Source organism: Brienomyrus brachyistius, chromosome 8, assembly GCF_023856365.1.
Source record: "Brienomyrus brachyistius isolate T26 chromosome 8, BBRACH_0.4, whole genome shotgun sequence".
Classification (NCBI taxonomy): domain Eukaryota; kingdom Metazoa; phylum Chordata; class Actinopteri; order Osteoglossiformes; family Mormyridae; genus Brienomyrus; species Brienomyrus brachyistius.
This window is the reverse complement of record NC_064540.1, coordinates 11972266-11996926: the sequence shown is the minus strand read 5'-3', so window position 1 is coordinate 11996926 and position 24661 is coordinate 11972266. Positions and strand designations below refer to the sequence as shown.

At 41.2% G+C, this 24661-nt stretch overlaps 1 protein-coding gene across 8 annotated transcripts; it reads right to left on the bottom strand.

Annotated features, from left to right (window-relative positions):
- Positions 1-2018: 2018 nt before the first annotated feature.
- On the bottom strand, positions 2019-23485 carry LOC125747044 (copine-3-like). Of its 8 annotated transcripts, XM_049021730.1 has the most exons (16): positions 23350-23444; positions 21150-21232; positions 9804-9935; positions 9359-9538; positions 9084-9158; positions 8080-8151; positions 7817-7900; positions 7604-7693; positions 7100-7198; positions 6788-6874; positions 6594-6653; positions 6356-6489; positions 6140-6246; positions 5929-6062; positions 4402-4638; positions 2019-4051 (listed from the first exon to the last, which is right to left on the bottom strand). In XM_049021730.1, exons 3-16 carry the CDS (start codon positions 9933-9935, stop codon positions 3941-3943), a joined length of 1602 nt encoding a protein of 533 aa, XP_048877687.1. In that variant the 5' UTR covers positions 21150-21232; positions 23350-23444; the 3' UTR covers positions 2019-3940. The 8 variants fall into 8 exon arrangements, with proteins under 8 accessions (XP_048877687.1, XP_048877686.1, XP_048877684.1 ...); XM_049021729.1 differs by lacking the exon at positions 21150-21232 and having other exon boundaries at positions 23350-23480; XM_049021727.1 differs by lacking the exons at positions 7100-7198; positions 21150-21232; positions 23350-23444 and adding exons at positions 7258-7353; positions 17763-17901.
- Between the last annotated feature and the right edge of the window lie 1176 nt (positions 23486-24661).

Sequence of the window (24661 nt, the reverse complement as noted above, 5' to 3'; positions counted from 1 at the left end):
TACTCCAAGTGGACAGAGGCACACGCAGGGAGGAGATCCACGTCAGCCTTAACCACTGAGTGTCTCAGGCTCAGGCAGCATGGTATGCCTGAAATAGTGCTCTCTGATAATGGTAGCTGCTTCACTGGTGAAGAATTCCAAAAATCCACAGAGAGCAATAGCATCAGCCTCATCACCACAGCTCTGTACCATTGTGATGGATTAGCAGAGCGGGCAGTTTTGACTTCAAAGTCACTCATGAAGAAAAGCACTGGGGTCTCTAGAGAGACCAAAACGGCAAGAGCACTTTTACCACCTTGGACTACAACTGGTAAGTCATCTGCTGAGCTTCTGTGTGGTCGGAAGCTGCAGTCAACCCTACCACAAACACTCGGATTTCAAAAGCAATGTGCTTGAAAAATAGAACCAAAGGCAGTAAAATGACAGGCCATGCTCGAGCAAGGAGTGTGGAAGGAGGGGATTTGGTCTTGCCATGGAACTTTGGCTCAGAAGGCGGGTCCTGTATCCTGCAGAGTCACACATGGAAATGGCCTGTTACCTCATTTCACGAGCTTGTGAATAGAAGCTCAGAAAGATTAACAGCACCCCACTTCGTCCTTACGCTGTATCCAGAAAACATTACAGAAAGCTACGCTAAAATCGGGATTTCAAAAGCAGAGAGAGTGAGAGATAAAGTTAAACGAGGGCAGGCAACTCCTGACAGGTCACTTTCAGAAAACAGGTGAGCCTAAAGTGCCAAACAGGGATTACGGTGTAGTACCACGTCACCATGCAAACCAGCAAAATCTGATCAGATTCCAAGTAAAAAGTCCTCATTTAACCACAATATGATTGATGAAGCATACGCACCTTCCCTGTTTATATTATATTTCTTTTGAGTTCCTAATTACATTGTTTCAAACAGAGACTAGGAGTAAGTGTAATCCTCTTACAGCAAGATATACAATTTAAAACACTTTAATGACTGCCAGCTGTTTAAGCCTTAAATGCAAATCAACCAACCTTATCATTAAACTATAATACATACATTATATATTTTTCTTAGAACGGGTTCTGTGAGTGGTCGGGATGGCCAGGGCACACTACTGGGCCTGGGGCCCAAAATTTGATTCCACGCCCCTACAGACGTGTCCAGTGGTCATGGACCACACCCAGTTTACGCTGACATCACCACCCATCCATATTCTGCTCATCTGCTGTTTATTCATAAATTTAGGCTAAACGCTTCAGCAAAAGACCGGTTTTATTTACAAAGATCAGGCGAACCATTACCTTGTCTCGTATGTGCGGTACATAGCAGTGGAGGATGCAGACATTTCTGAATAACATTCTCTCATGGCTTTCATGAAAATGCACTTCGGACAGAAAGGCCTGCTAAATAAGCCACCAATCATTTGGAACAGGGAAATGTGCATCATTTTGGAATTGTGAAATAATGATTTAAACGATATGTAATAAATCATGTGGAATCATGCCGTATGGATTTCGTTTCCCCATATTTCGTTATCAAAACTACAAAGATTCTCTATGAAAAACAGAGTATAGAAGCACAGATGAGACAACAGATGAATTCAACTAAGCTTGATTTGTCATTTAAACAGGTACATCGGGAGGTTCTCATACATTTCATCTGGCTCATCTTTTTAAACACACACATACAGCAGCGAGAGGGAAACTTGGGGGTCACTGTCTATCCAGAGTACCAGGAGCATCGTTTTATGGGGGAGGGCTATGGGGGGGTTTGCTCAAGAGAGAGCAAAGCAGCAACCTTTCAATTACAGCGACAGAGTAGTAGTATCAGCGATCCACACACTGCCACCCGAAAGCATATCAACCATCTACCAAAACCCAGGATTGAACCAAGGACCTATAGAGCTTCAGGCTAACACTCTCAGCTGAGCTATTTAGGCACTCGACAAAACACACATGACTGAGTGGGGATCCATCTTATAACAGTCCTGAAACACACACACACGGACATCCATAGAGGAAGCACAAGAGCAAGGAATACACTCAACTTCTGCCACCGAATCAATTTATTGATAGTGCGGAAAAAAAAATACATAAAATCTGTATAGTACTGTACAATAAGGCAGTTTTGATGTCTATAATTGCTTCAGGGTTACTACCAATCAAAATAATGCAGTGACAGCACAATACAATGATAGACAGCAGAATTTTTGCATATATGGACATGTAAGTTAACTGACAAATACCGGAGGATCACACTGGAACACAGAGAGGGGAGAAGACGTACACAGTTATCAGGGATTATGCTAATTGTGTCCCATTAACAGGGAAAGTAAAGAAAAGAAAAACAATGCAAAATGATCCCACAAAGATTAGTGAAGATAAAATTAGGGCTTAACATGGTTTAGAAAAGAGAAAGTGCTGGTCAATCTGACTAGAAAGAACCTTTATAAATGTAAAACATTTACACAAACACACCACTGGGTGATGTCCTGGTAACCCACTAGGGGGCGGCATTTGACAAAATGTGCATAATATTCACAGCGACATCCCCTTTAAAAATAAACTTTGGCACAAATTAAGGCTGACCAATATCAAGTTATGAAGATCAGGGATTCAAACCCCTCTCTCACCACTGAGACAATGCACAGCAAAAGGTACAAATTTTGTGCAATTAAGCATTTCCAACCTAAGGCTTCCAGCTAAGCTAGAATTTTGAGCATAAGGCACAAGCAAGCAAAGCATACGTTGAGTTCATCATGCTAAAAGAGGATATTCTTCCACCCCGGTATATTGATACGAGTGAGCTCAATGGGGAAAATAAACTGCAAAGACATTACGAGAATCTGAACTAAAAAGTTTTGTGGGGGAATAAAAGCATCTTAAACTGTGTTTGACAGCGGACAAGAGAAATTAGCTGCATAAAAATTGAGTGGACTAGCAGCTTGTCACCATTTATTAATTATCAGGGCTAGTGGTTCAGCTTCCCATTCTTCCGAAACTGCACGCTGGCATACTTTCAAAGTGCTAAAAGTAATTATAACATTACTCTGAGCTATTCAGGAGATTACAGGAATAAGAATCAAATCACTGGCACCAAGTGGCTTGTTATTAGAACACAAATGGACCCACCTTATAGACTGGAAATACAGAGTGGTCATATAATTTCATATTGCAAACTGACCGGTTCAATTTCCAACTGTAGGTATAACATACAAATCCATAGCAGTGTTAAGTCATTCTGGGGTTCCCCAAACGCAACCCTGCTTGTTAATCCAGTCCTTCAGAAATGCACTCAGACTGCATCAGGAAATGATGAATAGACAAGTTGGGGAATTCCAGGTGATGGCACATAAAACACAGGACATTAATGGGAAACTTCCACAATCTTTGATGGTTAACTGGCTAAAATGTACATGGTCTCTGCATTAACAATACCACAAATCATAAGTGTAGCTGAACTACAACTTGGAATGATTTCCCTTAAAGAATCCATTTAAAAACTATCCTAACAAAAGAACTATTTGACTTGAGTAGGTCGCCAGAACCTCAACCCATCACAATTCACGTCAATCTTCAAAAGACATCCAATGGCTTTCTGTTAGAAACAGATAGATAAGAAGGTATAATACTTTTATTACGATGGCAATCCTGCTTATGTAACACAGATGCAGGCATTCACTCTTGTAAATGTATCTCCTTATTTTCGCTCTAGATCTACATCATTTGTATAACAGGTTCTGGTATATTGTCTACAACGCTCAGTACAAGTAGGATTAATATGATAAATTGGGTTACATAATTTTCAGTCAGAGATTCCACGTTTTGATAATGAAAGAGTAAACAAAAATTCCACATAAACTAAATGTTGCATCTACTTCTGAGGCTTTCGTAAAGGCTCAGGTGCTACAAATTGTACTCAAGGTGTAGCAGTGGCACCCTCTTGTGGCAGGAAGCAATCCTGCACGGACTACTTGGTTGGGGGAAGGTTGATGGGAGGAATGTTGAGCATCTTGAAATATGACACCAGTTGAGATGGCACCTCTGCCAGGACACTCTGGGCAAGGGCCTCCTTAGGAGCCTGCAGAGAGAGAGAACAGAGGATGTTAGACTAAGGGAGAATATTACAGAACCAGGTGAATATATACAAGGTGCGACTAACATCAGGGATACTGAATATGGCCCAGACTGGCCTTACAGACAGCTCTATTTCCTCGAGAGTAAATCCTTACCAAGGTATTCATGCTACCACATTACACTACCAAAAGCTTAAAGATTACATTTTCACACCTATATAACGGAAAGCGGAGGAAACTGGATCACAAATTATATTTAACAATTTCAATATTACAACAGCTGTTTGTGTCAAATAAAGCAGAAGGAAGCAGCATGCGATACAAACACGATGCTGTTGACTATCACTTGACCTACTTTGGCAAAGTCACGGAAAGGCACAAACTGCACAATGTCCCTGGCAGCAGCTTCTCCAGTGAGGGACTTGAGGACACCATTATCGCCATCCAGGAACTCCATGGCCTTGAAGTCGGCCTCCCCAACACCGATGATAATGATGGACATAGGGAGGCGGGAGGCGCTGACGATAGCCTGCCGCGTTTGATCCAGGTCAGTGATTTCGCCGTCCGTGATGATGAGCAGCACGAAATATTGCTGCATGGAGGACATATGAAGAGCACACTGAAGCTCACTCAAACAACAGAACTACACACGGCTCTGAGCACCCTGTGCACCCTGCAACAGGCAGCAGGTGTTACCATGCATGGTAGGAAGAGGGACTGGCAGGGACTCCTGCAAACGTGCAGCGGTACATAAAGGAAAGGAGAACAATGTGGTGGTTTAAGGTGCAGTGTCCACCACTGTTAAAACAACCACATTCCATAATGCACCGTTGCTCATTTACAAGTACAGGTAACCCTGTAACATACTGCAAATAAGATTCCATCTGTGTTCCTCAAGTACACATTCTTCATTTATATAAGATATTCTCATGTTTATATCCTCCACTCATCATATTGTTATTATTTACCATTTACTTTTAGTTTTAAAGTTTCCTTGAATATATGCACATAGTATGTACTTCACCGGCTTGCAATATGTCCCAATCACATGTGCATGCGCCAATACAAATTCCCCGTATCTGCAACATACTTGGCAAAGTGATTCTGATTTGGTATTGGCAATTCAGTATATCGCGATTCTGAAAACGGAAACCAATTCTTCTTTAGCGTTTCTTGAAGAGTGGTTAATTGTGTTAAAAGTGTGTTTGCTGCTTTTAATGCGATTCATCATGTGCATTTCAGGTCTACATTTAAAGTAAAGCCTCTTACATTGGAGGCAAACATTCAAACAAAAAGATCAACATAAAACTGTTCAGTTTAAACTCGACAAACTAACAATAGCTTTTTACCAATTCAGGGAAAAGAATAAATAATGCAGCAAGTGACATGCACACCAAAGTGATCACATTTACAGTATACAGTATGCAGTATACAGTATGCATGCTATCGTGAACAGGAAGGGCGTAAAAGATAAATCTCAGCTGACAACTTCTAATTGTGAACTGAAAGAGGAGCCTCAGGAAATCTGCGTTAATTAATGAATGTGTGTCCAACAGAGCCTGGGGTACTCAGCTTTCTAACAGTCATCCAATTAAAGCAGGTGTTTTCAACTTGGGCTGTGCAGAAAAGAAAACCCCCTAAATCGAAGCAATTTAAGCAATGCGGAAAATATCCCAGGTTCCGCTGTCCCTGAACAAGAATTAAAGCCCCCCCTATTTTTTTAATTATGAGATTACGCATTGGACGAGTATCTCACGTACTGCTGACTCTGCACACTATGAGATTAGTGATAGGGGATCCCTAGCTCTGATCTGGTTGAAAACCCCTGGACGATGGGAAGGGTTATGAAGTTAGAGAGAAACCACAGAGATGAGGGACTCACAGAGGCATTTCTCTGCTGGGCCGCATCTGAGGCAATGCGTGCCACATGGTTTATTATTGGGGAGAAGTTGGTGGGTCCGTATAGCCGTACTTGGGGCAGGGCAGCGCGGTACGCCTCCACAATTCCCTGGATACCTGCGTTCAGCCAAACACGTGTGGTTAAAAGCAGGATCAATGCAACCTAAAATCCACAACATGAACACAACATTTACCTTGACAATAGGGGCTGCTAGGGTTGAAGTTCAATGGAAACTCATGAGACACCTGATAGTTTGGAGGTACTTGGGCACCAAATCCAAAGGCGGGAAAGAATTTATCACTGCAGGACAAAGTCAACAACAGTATTAGATTACAGGAACAAAGATCACCAACACTGTACTGTACTAACAACAAATATGCAACATTCACAACGTAAGACATGCCCTTACGTATCATAGTCTTGGACTACCATCCCAACAGACCAGATGGCAGAGAGGTACTGGTTAAGTCCATCTTGACTCATGTAGTGCAGTGAATTTGGAGAACGCGGATCCCCATTGGACCCAGTGAAGTCAATCCCTACCTGAACATTGCATAGAAAACAACCAATTTTCATACTTGCACAAAAGATCATGTAACAGAAATAAAACCTTGCAATGCAGTTATTTTCCAACAAGCAATACTTACTGTAAAATTAATCTGGCATCCGCCCATCACGTAATCTAGGAACGAGTAGTCCGCTTCAATCTGGGAAAACGAAAAAGTAGAAGAGAACCTTATATACCGTCAGCTACGTTTACAGATGGACTATAACATGCACGCATTTTTCTAACACTCAAAACTGTTAGAATTGTCACATTTTCTAAAGTACAAATTATTACCTTGCAAGACTTAATTTTTACAACTCCTGAATTTTTGTAATTCTTCTTCTTCTGTTTCTTGTCAGGATGAATGCAGTCAAACGTCACCTTGAGGAAAAAAGTCCAAATCAAAAATAAACACCTTCCTTCCATGACATCTCCTGGGCAGGATTACCAGGGGATGAAAAGGTCAGGTATAGAGAAGCAGGGAGTGCAGCAGGTAAGGGCCTAGTTAAGGGTGCAAGGAAGAATGGTAAAGCTGCAAACATCACAGACTTGTTTCTTAAAAATGAATAAGAAACAAATCAAGAGGACAATGAAACAGGGTCTCACCGGAGAGCCAAGGCTGGCTTTCTGGAGCTCTGTCACATTAGTTTGGAAAATGCCAATAAGATCATGTGATCCATCACTATCATAATCAGAGCAATGGACCTGCAGGGAGAAGGCATAAGGGAAGAGGGATTCAGGGGGGGGGCTGATCTCTCGCTCACCACATGATTCTGTGCCTCCAATAGCTGCGCGGCAGTGCAAGTAAACTCTCCTATCATATCTGAACTGGTGTCTTCGTCTTTATCATAGCAGGCTACCTGCCAGCAAGACACCTGAAGATTAGGCACATATCTGGAACACGTCAATCTGCCCAATACTTCACATACAAGCTGACTCAACCGCAGCATGACATTTAAGCACTCTGATGACCTGTGATCATCCAGTTTCATTATTAGAGTTCTCTACTCATGCAGGATAATCATCAGCTGTAACGTAAGCACACTACATTCACCGTTCAGTATATTTGCCTTATGAATATGCATTAAGAAGAAGAACATGACAGCCTACCTTGATTGGTTTGTTCATGTCGCTGCTGCAGAACGTTTGGAGGGAAACTGTGAACTTCTTCCATGATGGATTGAGATTGTTTTTGATTACCTGAAGTTACACGCGTCACACAATTGCTTGGTTAACTTCACGAGGCAGCTCAATGCCAGAAGAAACATTAAGCTATAGAAGAATATAAATGAAGCGAAGGCAAGAAGATAGAAATGGCCATACTTCTGTTCTGTGAACAAGCTGCCACTTTCCATCCTCTCCTTGCTTGAAAAACTCCAGGAACGGATCTGACTTCCCAAACAAGTCCTATGAACAGAAGCATATATTCAGTGCTGAGAACCAAAGACATATGCATGGAATCTTCCATAGTTCTTGAGTGTAATATTAAATAACTTAAAAAAACAACAAAATACATCAATCCAGGCATTAAAACACAAATATTTAGAAATAAAGTTAACCAACTGTGGTCCATATCAGCTTGCTACCTTCTTATCAAGGCCTTGGGCTTCAATTTCCAAAACGATCACCCTGTTGTCCTTTATTTCTTCTGCGGTGATCTGCAGTACAAACAAACAAGGGACAGTGTCATAAATGCAGACAGGCCCAAGGAACCAGGCTTTCCTTGTATTTACCTACAGGAAGACAGATTACCAACTGCTGTTCTCTCAGGCATTTTATAATGCGAAACTCGCTGAGGCCTATGCGCGCTGGAGAACGCTACAGCCAGATAACTTTTCTCAAGAACTACTTCCTAAAAATACCATGATATGAGAAAGTTAAAAAAAAATGGGGAAAACTGCAGTTATCAGATTTGTCTAATTTATTACTACAGGTAAAATAAATATCAGATTCTACAGGAAATTAGTTCTCTTGCTCTCTCCCCTTCCGCCATTTGCAGGCAAGGCTGGCTGAGCTTAACCCTGGAACAGTCCTGTCAGTCGGTTCCGCCTCATGTGCCTCCCTAACCCCACCCATAACCACAAACCACGGCAGCTTCCATTAACAGACACCCTGCACCACTTCGTACATCACTTATTCATTTTTCTTTGTTTGCACTGTGTGCATGGACTTCACAATCTGTGTTGAGTCTCACATTATCTTTGCACGTTACGCTTCTATCTGTTCTATACAAATCTCCCCTTGAGCAAAATAAAGTACATCCATATCTCCATATATTTACAAATTAACATATCCAGGACACCAAATAGTGATAAATTACTGGAGTATGTAGTGGAAAGTCATGGCAAATGGCACACAGACAGTGTTACTGTCTGATCTCACAGTTGGCGCAGTGCATCAGTGCATCCGTAAGGACGATGAATAAATCAAATGAATAAAAAGAAAACCAACACTCTTGGATTCCTTACAAATACTGGAGATGACTAGGCAACAGCTACTAAGCACTAGGAGTTTCATAACATTATCTTATTTAAGGCAGTTAGTGAATCACAAGGCAATTATGCTTTCAGTAAAGCACGAGAACACAGACCGTGATGGTGCCTTTGCCTGCAGGTTTGCCCTTCTTCAGCTGCAGAGGCCTGGTAATCTTCTTGCTCGACACCACCTTAAACAAGAAAATCCACTCTGAGCAATCAACACGTGTGCTCCCATCAGTCTATAACCACTAGCCAGTACACGTGCCTTTATGTACCCCATTTATACTGTAACAGAGAGTTGAATATGACATACAAATGCCTTGACGGAGATGCTCAAGTGTCTCATAAGAGCTGTAAGACAACAGGGGTAGAGCTCAACTGCTTTTACCTGCCCCAAACTGCATTCAAGCCCGCCGAGATAATCGTCATCTCCGAGGTCGACGGACTTGTTGTCGATATCATAAACGCCAAACTGTAGATTCTGCACCTTCTCGAAATAGTAATCTACGAGCAACTTCTTGGAGAACTCGGGGTCCTGGCAGTTCTTGATGCGTTCTGTGCGGTCCAACTATGAGGAAAGCAGAAACAAAATGCTGATTTACCTCCTTACAATTACAACTTTAAGTGCTGATGAAGCTGGACTTTAACTGTTCATCAATCCTTAAATATATTGAAAAAAATGTTCATAGTAATGAATGCTAACACAAGCTTTGTATTAATATATTAAATTGTCATATTTTAAGAGACAAATGGTTGGGAAATGCATTCACGTCATCAAGTATTTAATGAAAACCGACATTTCTCGTTGTGCGAGTTCCTCCCAAGCTACAAACCTCGGTCCACTTATCGCCACCCACGCTCTGAAGCAGAACACACAGGGGATCCGATTTGGAGCCAACATCTTTGTCAATAAGGTTGTTGCAGGAGATTGAGAGTTCTACTTTAGTGACGCATTGAGCCGCCATCTGAAAGACAAAAGGAGGGAAAGTCTTAAAACCAGCTTTGAAATCTTCAAAACAGACTATTAGACTACAGAGAAACATGTCTGCGGTAAGAAATACTAAAAACGACATAGAAACAATTCACGTTTACAAATTCACCAATTAATAAATGTGCCAGATTGCATTTAAGTCGAACGATTAAAGAAGAACAAACGAAGAACTTTCTCCGTCTGTTTGTAGCCCTAAGGAATAACTATAACGGGCGTGGTTTTTGCTTTTCAAGTGCATAAAATCTCAATCTTACTCATTACCTTACAGTTTCAAAGCGTCCCATTTTGCCCAAAACTACAGATAAAGTAAAATGGCCATCAAGCTGTTCAAACTGTTTTATTACACCCTGCCATTTTTACACAAGCAGCTCATAAAAAGGGCCGATTTCATTTTGAACACTCCTCTTAAGTCTTAGAACTTGCGTTGCCGGCGTGCACAAACAGCAAATGACAATCGTCGATCGATACGAAAATGTTGCCCATCAAATAAAGCGTACCTTTTGAAATGTAAGCCTTTAAGCCTGCTTGCAGAAAGAAGCACAGACAACGACTGCACGCTTCCCTTCCCCAGCAGTACACAACCGCTCCGCTCCGCTCCGATCCGATCAGCCCGAAAGGTGTGGCAGTCATACAGACGGAAATGCCGCACGGCCCGGTGATTGGCCAGAGAGCTCGAGAAGGCGCCTTCCTATTAGACAAGCGAGGTGTCAATCACAGTGCCGACCCGCAGTGCGGAGAGAAAACCAGCTCTTCCTCAAAAGCGATGCTATTTTACTGACTTTCCGATAGTGCGGCGAAAAGCACCAAATATGCTTTGGAATCTAAGTAGCTTTTCATCAATATATGGCAGTGTATGAACTCAAAAAGAAACCTTTCCAAATGCGCCCGCTACACTAAGCTCATATCCGCCGCAATACAGCATACCACGGAAACATCAGCAGTGCCTTCCCAAGTTACGTTTAACCACCTAGAGCTTCATCTAAACTTACACACGAGCAAGAATAGCACCCTCAAATAAAAGATAAACTTTCAACTACAATTAAGCAGACGTGAGGAGACACGTATGAGTCAGCCAGAAAGTAATATGAAGTAACAGCAATCGTCTCAACATGAAATTGCACAAATACTGACTCATAATTAAGAAAATATTTTACTGGTTAAATATGAAAAAGCAGTTTATATGTGCGCATAATTTAACACATTTTGTGGGTGGGGAGACGTACAGCAGGAAACGATCTGACGTATATTTGGAGCACCATTCAATTCAACCCGATCCAATCTTGGATATTTTGCAAGCGAGGTCTGAATTTCAGTAAATCAGCTTTAATACCAAGAACAAACCTACTTCACTCAGCTCATATGAACAATATTATCGACATCAAGCGAGGGGAAGCTTCCGTACGTACATGGCAAATCGAAACATTTTTTTCCCACTCATACAACTTTCAATGAAATGGTTTTAATACCAAACTGGAGACGGCAAAACGTTTGACGCACTTGAGTATTAAAAGATGTTTTCAAGTGTATCTCTGATTTAAAAAAGGTACATATATTTACTCTTCAAAATAACGTTAAGAAATCAACCTACAGGCTGCAGGCCAGTAGTAAAGGTAGGTGATTTATTGTCTATTTCCCAAACATCATTCCAGTACCGACCCCGTTCGATTCTGCGCAGTGCTTAACAGTATTATGTCCAAGCTGTGAAACCCAAAACCTCAGAGAACAAACTTGTACTAACGACCATGACATAATGCAATCAAGGGGACCTGTGCAGGACTCCTGACCTCATGGCTCAGCTATGATTAATGTTACCCTAAACCACCGACAAGTCACATCACTTGAAGACTTCTGGGATGCCTGTCATACTAATCACTCATTCAACCTAGTAAAAAAAAAAAAAGTGTGTTAAACTTTCATTTACTCAGCCTAACCCAGAGACGAAGAAACTATCAAATGCTGACACAGAATGAGTATTTATATAAACATTTCATATACTTTATTCCACATATGAACTGACAAGAGCTAATAGACACTATGTATGAATACTTTTCTTCTGTAGATGAACTGAATTACATACAGTATTTCACTGCCCACTTGGAAATGACGTTTTCTGTGACTGTCTTTGTACTGCTAGCATGGATTTAAGGCACACAGAACTTTACAGTCATATTCTCTGCAGATTATCTTGTAAAGCAATGCAGACTGAGAATCTTTTACAAATTATTACAGCACCCCAACTTGTTAGGAACTTGTGCCTGGCAACATTTTTGTCAATGATCCAGTTCTTCAGACCCTATGACATCTTTACTCATATGTAGAAAATTAGACTGGAACAATTTATAAGTTTATTTTGCACAGGGCCGTGCCTACTACCTATAGCAATCAACAGTCATAGCTGGAAAACCAGATGCATTAATATAATGTGTGCTGTATTAAAAAGACCTTGGAAATGGACATGAAGAAGTACCCATTCCGGCAAAGTGATATTACAGCATGACAAGCAATTCTGTATCATTTTATAGAAAAATGAACTTTGCAACAATTCACCTGAATGAGAAGCTTACACATTGGGCCTTTATACACCAGAAAAAAATCAGACCAGGAGGGGCAAATTAAGAGAGAAAAATACAAAATTTGCAACACAGCAAACCGCTTCAGCATAAGTGCATTCGACAGCAAGTGAAATGCGACATCGGTAGTGATAACTTAAGCCAGAGCACTTACCTTAACCACTTTCTGTAGGCTCCAGTAAAACGTGCAGAACTATCATTCTGGAAAATCAGTTCCCAACACTGCTTAAGAAGCTCACCAAGCACCAGTCCAGCACAGCAGCACAGAGAGACTTCAATGTAAAATAAGCCAAATACCGAGTGCATCATCACTGCTATAGACATGTCAGATTTTCCCACGTGAAAAGACTACAAACCAACCACTGCAGCACTGCCTTACAAGCACTTGTGAGCTTTAAATTACCACACTGTCTAGCCATCAAACCCACAGCATTGATCCAGACATGAACAAGTACTACCGCACTTCAAAATAACCAGCCTCTAATCAAGACTCCATGTAAAATGAGTCTTGTAAACATTCAGCATCATGAAGCGCTTGTCCATAGTGATCTCGTATATAAATGTGTTAGTTACTGAAAATACATTTAAAAGAACATTTGGTTGATAGTGATATTTACAGTACTGTCAAGAAAAACCTATTAGTAGAGAACCCTTAAATATGTAGAAATGTAACCAATGCTTCAATCTGACTGTACCAAGAAATGTAATGTCGATGGCAGAATATTTCCAGGGTTTAACAGGAAGCGAGAATATGCTCCTTTAAATATTCTGAGAATGTGCAACATAACTTCAGAAACTGACAAAGTAAAGCATACATCTAACAACATATAAAACTGGTCTATTTTGCCAGATCATCATCCTGATCTTAGAAATAAACAACTGGTGTTAAGGGCAGCCTAACCCTCAATTTTCAGTTCAACCATATCTTTGCCGTTTAAAATCCACAAAATGTCAAAATCCAATCAAGGTACTTTTCTATGGTACAGAATGCCAAACAGCCGCCACCTGCTCCTTATATAAGGTGGTAAAGAAATATACTAAAAAATAATTCAAGGTGTTGAGGATGCAAGCCAGCCAGCCTTTATGTTTGATATGTAGATGGCGACAGATGTATTAAGCCCAAATTCCACAATTAATTTAATGTCTGCACTCAGTTCTTAAGCAATATTCTTCTCAGCCTAAAACCCCTAAATATTAGCAATGATTAAAGAACCCTAAGAAATACAGGGAATTGAAATTAACTAAATTACAGCTAACAGCTAGGGATCTATTAAACAAGTAAAACATGTGTCCATACATATGCATGAACTCCACAGAAAAGTTTATCCATTCAGTGCTAGAAAAAAACCTAAGAAAAAATAAGATCACCCTGAGTTCTCCAGTACTGTTCATTCGTTGAGTGCCAAAGTGAATCATGGGTTTGTTAATAAGTTGTCTGACCAATGTGTTTCCTCAAACTATGTACTCACCGACTTTGCCAGAAAATTTATCAAAACAGGTAGGTGGAGGCAGAAGGGGGTCAAACTGCGCAATAAACGCTGTTGATTCTTACTATCACACCTGAAACTTGTATGCTAGAGAGGAGTCATGCCAAACAAATGCTTTATTTTTCCTTCAAAAGCCAATAATAGCAAGCAATAAAAAGGCACAAGAGAAACATACAATGTCTTGCAGGATCATTATTTTAGGAACGCCATTTTTATTGACAAAATATGTAAGCCGAACAGTATATATACAACTGCAAAATAAAAATGTGTGCTGGAGCGTCACAGTCAAGTCCAGGTAAATGAAAGTACAATTAATCTGGGTTCAACAACACAGAAGCATCCCGAAGAGGAACTACATCATAGAAAACAAATACTCACATTTTGAGAACATAGTGTATTTGGAAATGGCTTGCAAAAATCAAGATGTGGCAGGGGGCTAGCACTTCTACACAGCGTAGTCTTCTGATGTATGCAACACAATTAAATGGAATAAAATCAATTCCTTAACAAATCTTTATGGATTTATGCAGGTATTGCGATGCATTCAAAACAGTAGCAGTGACCACGTTGACATGGAATTTAATAATAGGGGAGAAAACAGCATGAAGGGGAAAAAACAAGCAAAAAGATTCAACCCAGACATTTTGCTCTTGCACCGCACACACACCAGGAACAGCAGTCCTTGGTGCACATACCATTAATAAATGTAGGCAGAAGCACAGGTGAAGAATGTGAAATGTAAGATCTACAGCAGAAATACAAATACACAAAACTGTCACGGCGTTTTCAAAAATAATATCACATGCTTCTCAATAAAAAGGAAAAATGTCAGCACATCTATTACAGTCAGAATCTAATCTGGGGCCCAAACTTTTTTTTTTTTTTAAGGATCTTTATATATATTTACTAAAAATGATGATTCGACTCTTTACAGTACGACAAGTAACTCACATCTCTCTGCTACAAGCAAAAAACTCTCGCATACCATATAAGCATACCTGGTTCTTAAACGGATGCAATGACTTTCCTTTACTAATCAAAAGCCTGAATGCTTTGGTAGAGGAACAGACATTCACTCATCTGTTAGTATTAAATGAAACAATCAATGTTAGTTTTCACCTCGGTTTTAGTGAAACGTACAGTACATTGCGCTGTTTCTGTTCTATCATCCACAAAAACCAGCGTAATGCCAGGACACCTAACCTAACGTTATCTTTACTTTCCGTGAGCCAATAGGCCTATCATTAAGATCCAAGACTGCAGACATAGCCTCATCATGTGACTCAAATGCAACCATTGCCTCTCCTGTAGGCATGCCTTTCTCACTGTACTGAAGGCACACAGAGCCAGGCAGCACCTGATAACCATAGAAAAAATCAAGTATCTCATCAACCGTCACTGTGAACGGCATGTTTTGGATCTTGACAATCGTTGGCCGTTGGCTCCCTGGGCCTCCGCTTATACCAGAGGGGCCTCTCATTGCTTCAGACCCTGGGGCAAATCCAGCCTGGGCACCACCCGCCCTGCCCTGTCCACCACCCCGACCTGGGTGCGCACCACTCTTTCTGGGCCCATTATCAAAAGGCGGAATACCTCTCATGCCATCAGGCCCAAAGCCAGGTGGACCACTGTTACCACCAGGTCCAGGTCGGAAGCCTGGAGGCTCTAGCACTGGACCAGGTAAGTGACTAGCAACCATTGGTGGAGGAACATTCAGTGGAACCTCTCCTAAGGCTCCTGATATTGGGGGCATGGGGGGTGGTGGACCCCCTAGTCCATTTCCAGGCCCACTGAAAGGGGTAACAAAAGGGGGTCCATTATTTAAACCACCTACGCTGTTTCTCAAGAAGGAGTACTCATCCCCTGCCATGGTAGGATAGGCATGGCTTGAGGTGTGGCCGGGAGCGTGTGTCTGGACACCCCCCTGACTTTTCTGTCCCCTCTTCACCTGTGGTGGTGGGTTTCTTTCGATCTCTTTCATTTGGTCGAAGGTCACCAGGTGTACAAAGGCATCTCTCCCATTCAGTTTCTGTCTGTGGAGCCTTTCTGCTTTGAGGGCCTCCTCTTCTGACCTGAACTGTACTACAGCTTGACCAAGACCGTTACCATTACCGTCAACAAGAACTTTGAGGCTCTCTTCAAACAGCTGGATCCCCTCTAAGAACAGACGGACATCTTTCTTGGACACATTGTACGGAATATTTGAGATATGTGCACATGTCCTGGAGCCTTTTCCCCCACCTTCCAACGAGCTGCCTTTCTGGTCAACTTGAGAACCCTGCATCCTTTTTCGGATAATGTCAATCTTTTCAAACATGCCCTTCTTGGTGATCGGGTGAACCTGTATGAACCTGCTGCCCATAAACTGCATGTGACAACTAAGGGCGACCTTGTAATCATTTTCATTCCTAAACTCAACAAAACCTTCTCCGGTTGCTCGGCCATTTGGTCCATAAGCTATGTAAATGCTATCTTCTATAATGTCCAGGTTTTTGAAAAAATCGAATATCTGCTTATTCTCTACTTCATATGGCAGTCCTTTCAAATAGACGCAGTATTCCTGTTTGTGGGGAGAGCGAGATCTGGCCCGCTCACGCCCAGAGGGTGATTCCGAACTGGAACCTGTGCGACGGTGTAGGTCATGGTCAGTGCTGCTTGCGTGTTTGTCTGACCCTTGACCTCCACTTGTGCTGCTTGCTCCGCCCGAAGCAAGCCACTGCCTCTCAGTCACAGGCGTCATGTCGACATACCTCTGACCTATCATTCCATTGTTTCTTTTAAGAGCTTCGAAAGTATCCTGGGGTGCAAAAAACTTCACCAATGCCTTACCATTGCTCCTGCCAAGATGGTCCCTCAGAAAACGTACTGAGTCCACTCCCAGGCCCTGGAAGAAGTCCCTGACATCCATTTCAGTGGCAGAAAATGGCAGGCCTTGGAGGTGTATGTACAACTCATCTGGACTGACAGCAGTGGACTTCAACGGAGCCTGGATATTCAGGGGGCCCAGTGGGTTCAGAGGTCCAAGGAACATATGGCTCGGGTTGCTAATAGATAATGGAGGCCCTGAGCCACTTAATCCACTGGTCACAGGACCAACTGGGGGAGGGACACCTGGATTGAAGGGGGGCAGAGTAGGTATGTGCGGCATGTGAGTCATAGGTGGAACAGGGGGTACAGGAGTTAAGGGCGTTACAGCAGGAACTGGCGGCAAACTGGACACTGGCGGCGGCACCGGCATTGGTGGTATGGAAGGCATGGGTGGCAGAGATGGTAAAGTGGGCAAAGGTGGTATAGGGGGCGGAACAGAATTCAAGGTGGACATGGCTGTCGTCATAGTGGATCCCATGGTAAGACTGGGGCTGCTGAAGTTGTTGCTGAAGCTCGGGGGCATGCTTGCCATGCTGGTCGTTGTAAACGTAGATATGCTTTTGTTGCTCACAGATTCGTGCACGGAGGAAGTAGTGGTGATGGTGGTTGGTGAGGGGTTGCTGAACCCCGGCATGGTAGTCGGCAAGCTAGACCTCCCACTTCCACCACTGCTAACTGGTGGCCCAGACCTACCATTCCCTGCAGGTCCCTCCGAGTTACCAGTCTCGAAACGCCTGCGACTAAGCTCGATCATGTTCTGCATTTCGGTCTTGCTACTCAGCAAAAGTGACACCTTAGACCCCTTAATTGTCCCCCCGGTACGCATCATGCCGAGCCTTGCGTCTTCGTCGGTGGCGAAAACGATAAAAGCCTCACCATGTTCACCCCCTACAATATGCACGCCACCATCCGGAATGGTCAATCCAGAGAAGAAATGGCGAATGTCCATGGTCCCCGCCACAATGGGGAGACCTTGCAGGCGGATGACCACAGCCATGCTGAGGCGTACCAACACACACCTGCAGGCAAAAGAAGGTAACGTCTGTGTGAGGCTACAGTCAGCAAAAAAATACATTAAAAACAAAAAAAAACTATTCCAATCATACCACATAGCAGTCAACATAAAGCACCTTTGAATCCCAAATGCACTTTGGAGGGAGCTTATTCACACAAAGCACCAACAAAAACCAATATACCAATCAGCAGCTACCAACAACTATTAATCAAGCAAACCACCTTACAGCGCCTCAGAACCATGACTTCAAATGGCTTCATAAAAGACTGAGCATTGTGGTCTTCAAACTTCCACTCAACAGTGGGGGTTTACAGAACAACACTGAAGTATCTTAAAGTTCAATTTACACCCTAAGAATCAATTTGCCACAAGTCACTTTCAAATGATGACACAATAGGCATTGGTGGAAATAAACATTTCTGTAAATCCATAAATATATTAAATGTTTTCTACATGATTTATACCCCTGCCCTATGCTGCCAGCTCTTCAATAACAGCATAGCCTTCCAATGACCGGTATGAGCGATGCACAAGACACATCTCTATATTTCAAATTCACTTGCTGGGGTTTATGACCAAATGACCACCATACAAAGCAGAAAACACACACTCAGTTATACAGTTTAGGGTAACCTAGGGCTGGGCAATATGATGATAAAATATTTGATCGTGATAGTTTTTCATGTCGGTTGACATTGGATAAATTCATAATAATTATTAGTCATTATTTATTAACTTCATGGCCCTGTTTTAATATTCCCTTAGGCTTCCCCTTAAACTGATTCAGAACAAGATTAGCACAAATTGAACAGACTGCAAAGAAATCTATTTCCTATAAATCAATCACACAAAATATACTGCTTTGTCGTAGGATGTACCACTAGAAAACCTCAGTAAGGTTTGTTGCTGGGCTTTTTGCCTGACTGCCTCGCTGCCTGTTCCGAGGGACGGGTTAGACATTGCTGGTGTGTGACTGTAAGTGCTTGCTTTCTGTAAGTTATACTGGATGGCAATGCTTCAGGCAGTGAAATAAGTTTGTAGTATTTCCAGTTTTAGCTGACCAAGTATTCAGCAGAGTTTACAATAGGCCTCCACAGCGCCAGTCTGTTACGCGTCGGACTTTAAATAGCCAGGGTACTTCCACACCACCGCCATCTTTTTACCTTGTTTATCCACAATATCTCCCTTTTAAAAAAGATCCTTTGGCTGCTGAGCTGTTGCCCTTTTCACTGACACCTGACGTCTCCTTGGAGGGTGTGCTCCTCTCTTCCATGAATCACATGTATCAAGGATATATCAATTCTCTCAACCTGAATACAGTCATAATCAAAATGAAATAATATTAAAAGTATAATTTTCTTTATGCCAATTTTAATTTAAATAACATGAGCGTGTAAGGATGTGCACATTAATAGTGAAATACTGATTCTTTTGACCTGAATGGTTGATTGTGATCATGATTTTGGCATTTAATTTTTTTGCACAAGGCAATTTAAACGTTTTAAATGTTTATATGATTTAATTTGTCCGTGACCCCTCCTCCAGCGCGAAACTTTGTCAACACTCCCTCAAGTCAGACCAGGATCAAATACTAGTATTGGGATACCAACCTTGGCATTACTTGGAATCGAACCGAAAAGAAAAATCAGTGGTATTGCACGACCCTGACATGAATTACAAAAACAGTATCATGCAGCATGCTCTGCTTGGTCAATTAACCTTGCAGAGTGCTTGTTGGTCATACGTCGTCGTTTCTTAAAACACTGCCATAACATTGGTTAGAATTGTGTTCTTTTCTGAGATGTCAGGCTGACGTGTACCGTCAAGCTATGGTCCTTATCAACAGTTGATCAAAGTTTCCATTTTCTTATCTTTTAAACTGTATATGACAATAAGCTTATATATTGTTTATAATCACCCAGCCCTAGATTAATCAGCAAATACACACTGCATTATTATACCTCATATACATTATATCAAAAAAATATGCAGGATTTCACAATGCTGGTCCTGGTAGATCCCCGAGTAAGCTGATTCCTCCCAGGCTGTAACAAAATACAATATATGCGCGCGCACACACACACACACACACACACACACACACACACACACACAGTGTGTGCATATTGCCACTCAAGTTTTTCCTGTATAAAATGCGCCAATTTCTTCATATCTAATTTGGTAAATATAAGAATTATACAAACATGCACAGCAATGTGTTTAAAGGTTGCATGTCAAAAACAAATACTCTTTACCAGTTCAAGTACTTGAAAGTGAACAACAAATCCACAAAGATGCTTCAGCTTCAGGACAATACAGTTGGTACAGGGCTGCTTCCTAACCAGAATCCCGAATCCCCAGTCCACACTACCCAGCCACATCACATGGGCAGACTTCAGAGCTGCTTAAACCAAAACTCCTAATTACATTTATACAGAATAGTTTAACATATTAATGAAGCCACAGACCACTGGAACAGAGTGCTGTGTTACAGCAGTAAAATACAGCAGACATTCGCTTAAAATCTGCACAGAAACGTAATATTCAATGTCGATCTTGATCAGTGTTGGCGGGGGGGGGGGGGGGGGGGGGGGTATTGTGCAACAGATTATCTGGTGGACAACTCACTATGAATTAAGAATACATGCACAAAAATAGGTGCCTCATAGCTTATATCGTTGAGTCAATATTGTGATTAGGCCTAATTGTTAAATTGCAATAGAGATTCCTCATGATTTACTTTTGCATTGGTTTATAATTTACTGCAGTACCATTAAACAATGGCAGTAAATGCTAGGAAAAATGTCAAATATATATTTTTCTTCATATTTGCCATTTAAAAAACAAACGTGCATTTTAAACATGCACAAAAAAATGCAGTTTATACAACTGGGAGTTGAAGTGTTTTTTTTAGCTACTTTACTCAAGATACTAATTAACCTTTGGTAGTTAAAGGCCATTAATGTCTATTAATTAAATTTCGTCCATTTAAAAATTTTGGCCATTCCGTAATTTCAGTATTGGAGTGTTAATCAACAGGATACAGCAGCAATATCACAATGCACTGAATCGTGACATTGGGATCATGATGTGTATTGCATCAGGGGCTAGTTGGCAATACCCAGTCCTATTATACACTGATATTTAATTAATAAAGCACTGCAAATTGTACAGAGAAAAGTGCTGTCTTAGTCGTCAGTGGAGTGGCTTAAATGAATGAAATACAGGGCCGTGTCTCAAAAGCTTACCTGTATTAAGAGGTGCTTCGTTATAAGTTGCACAGGATACCCAAGTCAATCCTGACGGCAAGCAATTAAAACCCAACTCTAGACTGTAACAAAAAAATAAGTAAATGGAAGCAAAAGTCATGAATGCAAGTAGCAGGCAATACTGATGTAGGCCCATTGTGCATCTTGTAACAAATCAATCTCTATTCAGCCTCAGAAGACCCAATATGCAGCACCAGAAGTCACAGACAGGTGTGGTACACTGACATCAGCAATGAGAGCAGAACATTTTCAGAATGAATGCTTTGCCAGAAGCCAAAAGCAGGCAAAAACAATTAAAATTCATCTGACAAAAAAAAAACATGCATTTTTCCAAAACGTTTTTAAAAATCCCATTGCATATTCGATAAACCCAAAAAAGCAAAACAGAACATGCTCATTTTAAAAGTCAAACTCCCATTTCTTACTTAAACAGGATTAAACATAGAAAAAGAATTATTAATTCCATATGCATAAGATGTTGCTCTAAATTCAATGCAACATAGAACTTCAAACAAATTAGAGGGATTTCTTCAGCAGGTTACAGGCATGAATCATGTTTGAACTGTGCCTATTCATGCGAGGGAACAAATCAGCATAGCAGCTTCCAGTCACACAGTGATTTTTGTTTTTCTTTTCCACAAAAATAAAAAATAAAGAGTTCCAAGTCGTTTCTTTGGCATTCAGTATATAAAATACTCATTAAACAGAAGCCCGCATGCCGATACTCCATAAAAAGCAATAATACACAAGGACTATCTACCTGTAACAGAAACCATACAACGGCATCTATGAGAGCAGTGGGAAGGCCAGGGCAGAACACAGTTTCATAATTAGACACTATACAGAATTTTTGACCAACTCAAACAACCCAATTCTCACAATGCAGATGCCAGCAATTCAATCAAAGCACCTGGGGTATCCAACATGAACTACCACCTCTGAAGAACCATTTTAACTTCTCTGAACCCAAACTATAAACTGGTCATTCAATCTGTGAATTAGGTGGTTTTTATGTGATGTGGTTCAAATGTACACCGTTCAACTGGAAAAGCATTTATTTGCATAACAAGCCAAAAATTAAAACCAAATCCAGTGATCCACCACACGCAAACCACTTCAGAGAAAGGAATACATTGCACAATTTGCACCCCAATATCTTAAAATCGAACCAAAACAAGCCTCACAAAAAAACTGACTTCAACAAGACACCATGGTACCCAAGACAAGAACAACGCTTAAAATTGGATACGATTCTACTAAACTCCATCGTTGCTTTTCCAAACATCCTATGCAATCATATTCCCAAAAAACAGTGAGCCAAAAATCCAACCACTTTTCTCGGCAATGCACACAAAAACCAAGATGACCAAACACCCATATCACAAGATATCAAAAACAAAAGAAGCCGTCAAAAAAGCAAAGGCAGAACACAGCCCCTTTTCTCTCAAATGGGAATTATAAGGACAAACATAGCGCACATGTGAAGAATTTTAAATAATTTGAATTTCAGCGGTGCTCCCATGAAAATTAAGCAGAAAACATGACTTTGTAATTTCAATTCAGTTACCACCACATTGCAATAACAGCACAATTCAAAGCACAGAAAGGAAACGCAACAGTTGCGAATATTTTACCATTTATATTGCCAGCCAAGAGACAGGAGAAATGCCCTGCCACTAACTTCATGCAGACGTGAACAAAGATGGGGTTACCCTTGCAGACTACCCACTGATAACAATGCAAAATTGTGAAGACCCTATCCAGCTGACAGCCACCCCTTTCATGCATTCCATATATTGCACAAAAGGGGAACGATTCAAACAAACACGGTTTAAAGCAGCACCGCTTTTCTCTTTTAAGTTACTTTGTTGACTCGGTCAAAATGGCGCTGAACCAGACAATACAGGTCAATTCTGCATCGCCAAATACAAAAGCAAATTCCACTAATGGCACCGGATAACACCGGTATAACACTAGCCAGCACTGTAAATTGCACCCACACACATACTATACGAGATGATATGCAAAATACACCGATTTCCACCCTAGTAACATTCAATAAAAACAGGCCCAATTCAACACTATAGTGTCTCCTCTGAGTCTCTAACCATAAAGGAGTGTGGTCGTACTGTTTTGCCACGCGAATCTTGCTGTAAATTCTGTGCTTTGATGTCCTTACCCAAAATATCTGCACACAAACAGATTTAATTTAATTTAACGAGCCGATGGCCGGCGCTCCTGCCCCCTTCCTGGCTCCTCTCCTCCCGCAGCGCAGCAATACAAAATGTCCGCCCTGACGGAGGCCTGAACAGAGCCGTAACGCAAGTCGCTCCGTGACGTCACTCACTCTCGCGAATTTCAGCCAATAGACTGAAAGGACGCACAGTTTTGCACTTTAAAAACATTTACTTCAAGTGCCAGGTCTCCTTTTCAAGTCATTTTTATAATTCACAATTAAATACGTACTATAACGCTGGCTGAATATAAAATCTTCCTCAGTTTGTCAAATCACCCCGTATATAAATAAATAACAAAATACAGTACCATATTTTATTCAGAAACAACGCATATCTGAATTTTATATTTCCATTACATTGTACTAGTTATTTGATTGAAAGATATCATAGATATTGCTTGTCTTTTTATTACAACTGGAAACGGACTTAATTTACAAATAATATTGTTTTTCGCCCTGTAATTAAAGTCAAGTCACTTGACTGCCATTTAACACACATAAAATAAAATACAGCTAGAACATATTGTTAGACTTTAGTTAAGTCTTGGGACAGTGGGATGCATGGTTTCAAATCAGGACGGTCCCGCACAAACCTGAACATTTGGGTACCCTAACGGGGCTTCAAACAGGCAGAATAAGATCAGAGTTGAGCAATAAATACTGGGGGGTGGACAATAATCAAAAAAAAAAAAAAAAAAAAAACAGTACAAACAATGTACAACGAGGACAACAACAATGACATAGTCCAAATAATAAAAGTACACAGTGGTGCAGAACACTGCAAATAGTTAAGACTATTATACGGTATAACAACAAAAACACTGCAGTGCAAATCTGCATTTTATCAGCATTTATGAGGTAGGCAGGAGCTGAGAAGTCTGGCAGTCTGGGAGAAAACGTTGCTGCAGACTCTGGTGCAGGTGAACCGAATGCTTCGGAACCTTTGAAAGGCTATGATGGGTATGATGTGTGAGCATGTGAGGGGCTGTGTGAGCTCTGTTCCTGCAGCGTTTGTTATATACAGCCATGAGAGTGGGTATATATATATATATATATATATATATATATATATATATATATATATATATATATATAATTAATATTATATATATATGATGTGATCTCTGCTGTCCTCACGATTTGATGTGGGATGATGTAGCTGCTCAAGATGCTCTCTATGGTTCCTTTGTAGAAATCTTTGAGTACTTGAGAGGGGATGTGCAATCCGCTGTGCCTTAATTCCTTGTCTGATAGG

Coding starts and splice junctions, on each gene's coding strand:
- LOC125747044 (XM_049021723.1), bottom strand. CDS start 17,883: ATGGCTGTGGTCATCCGCCTGCAAGGTCTCCCCATTGTGGCGGGGACC.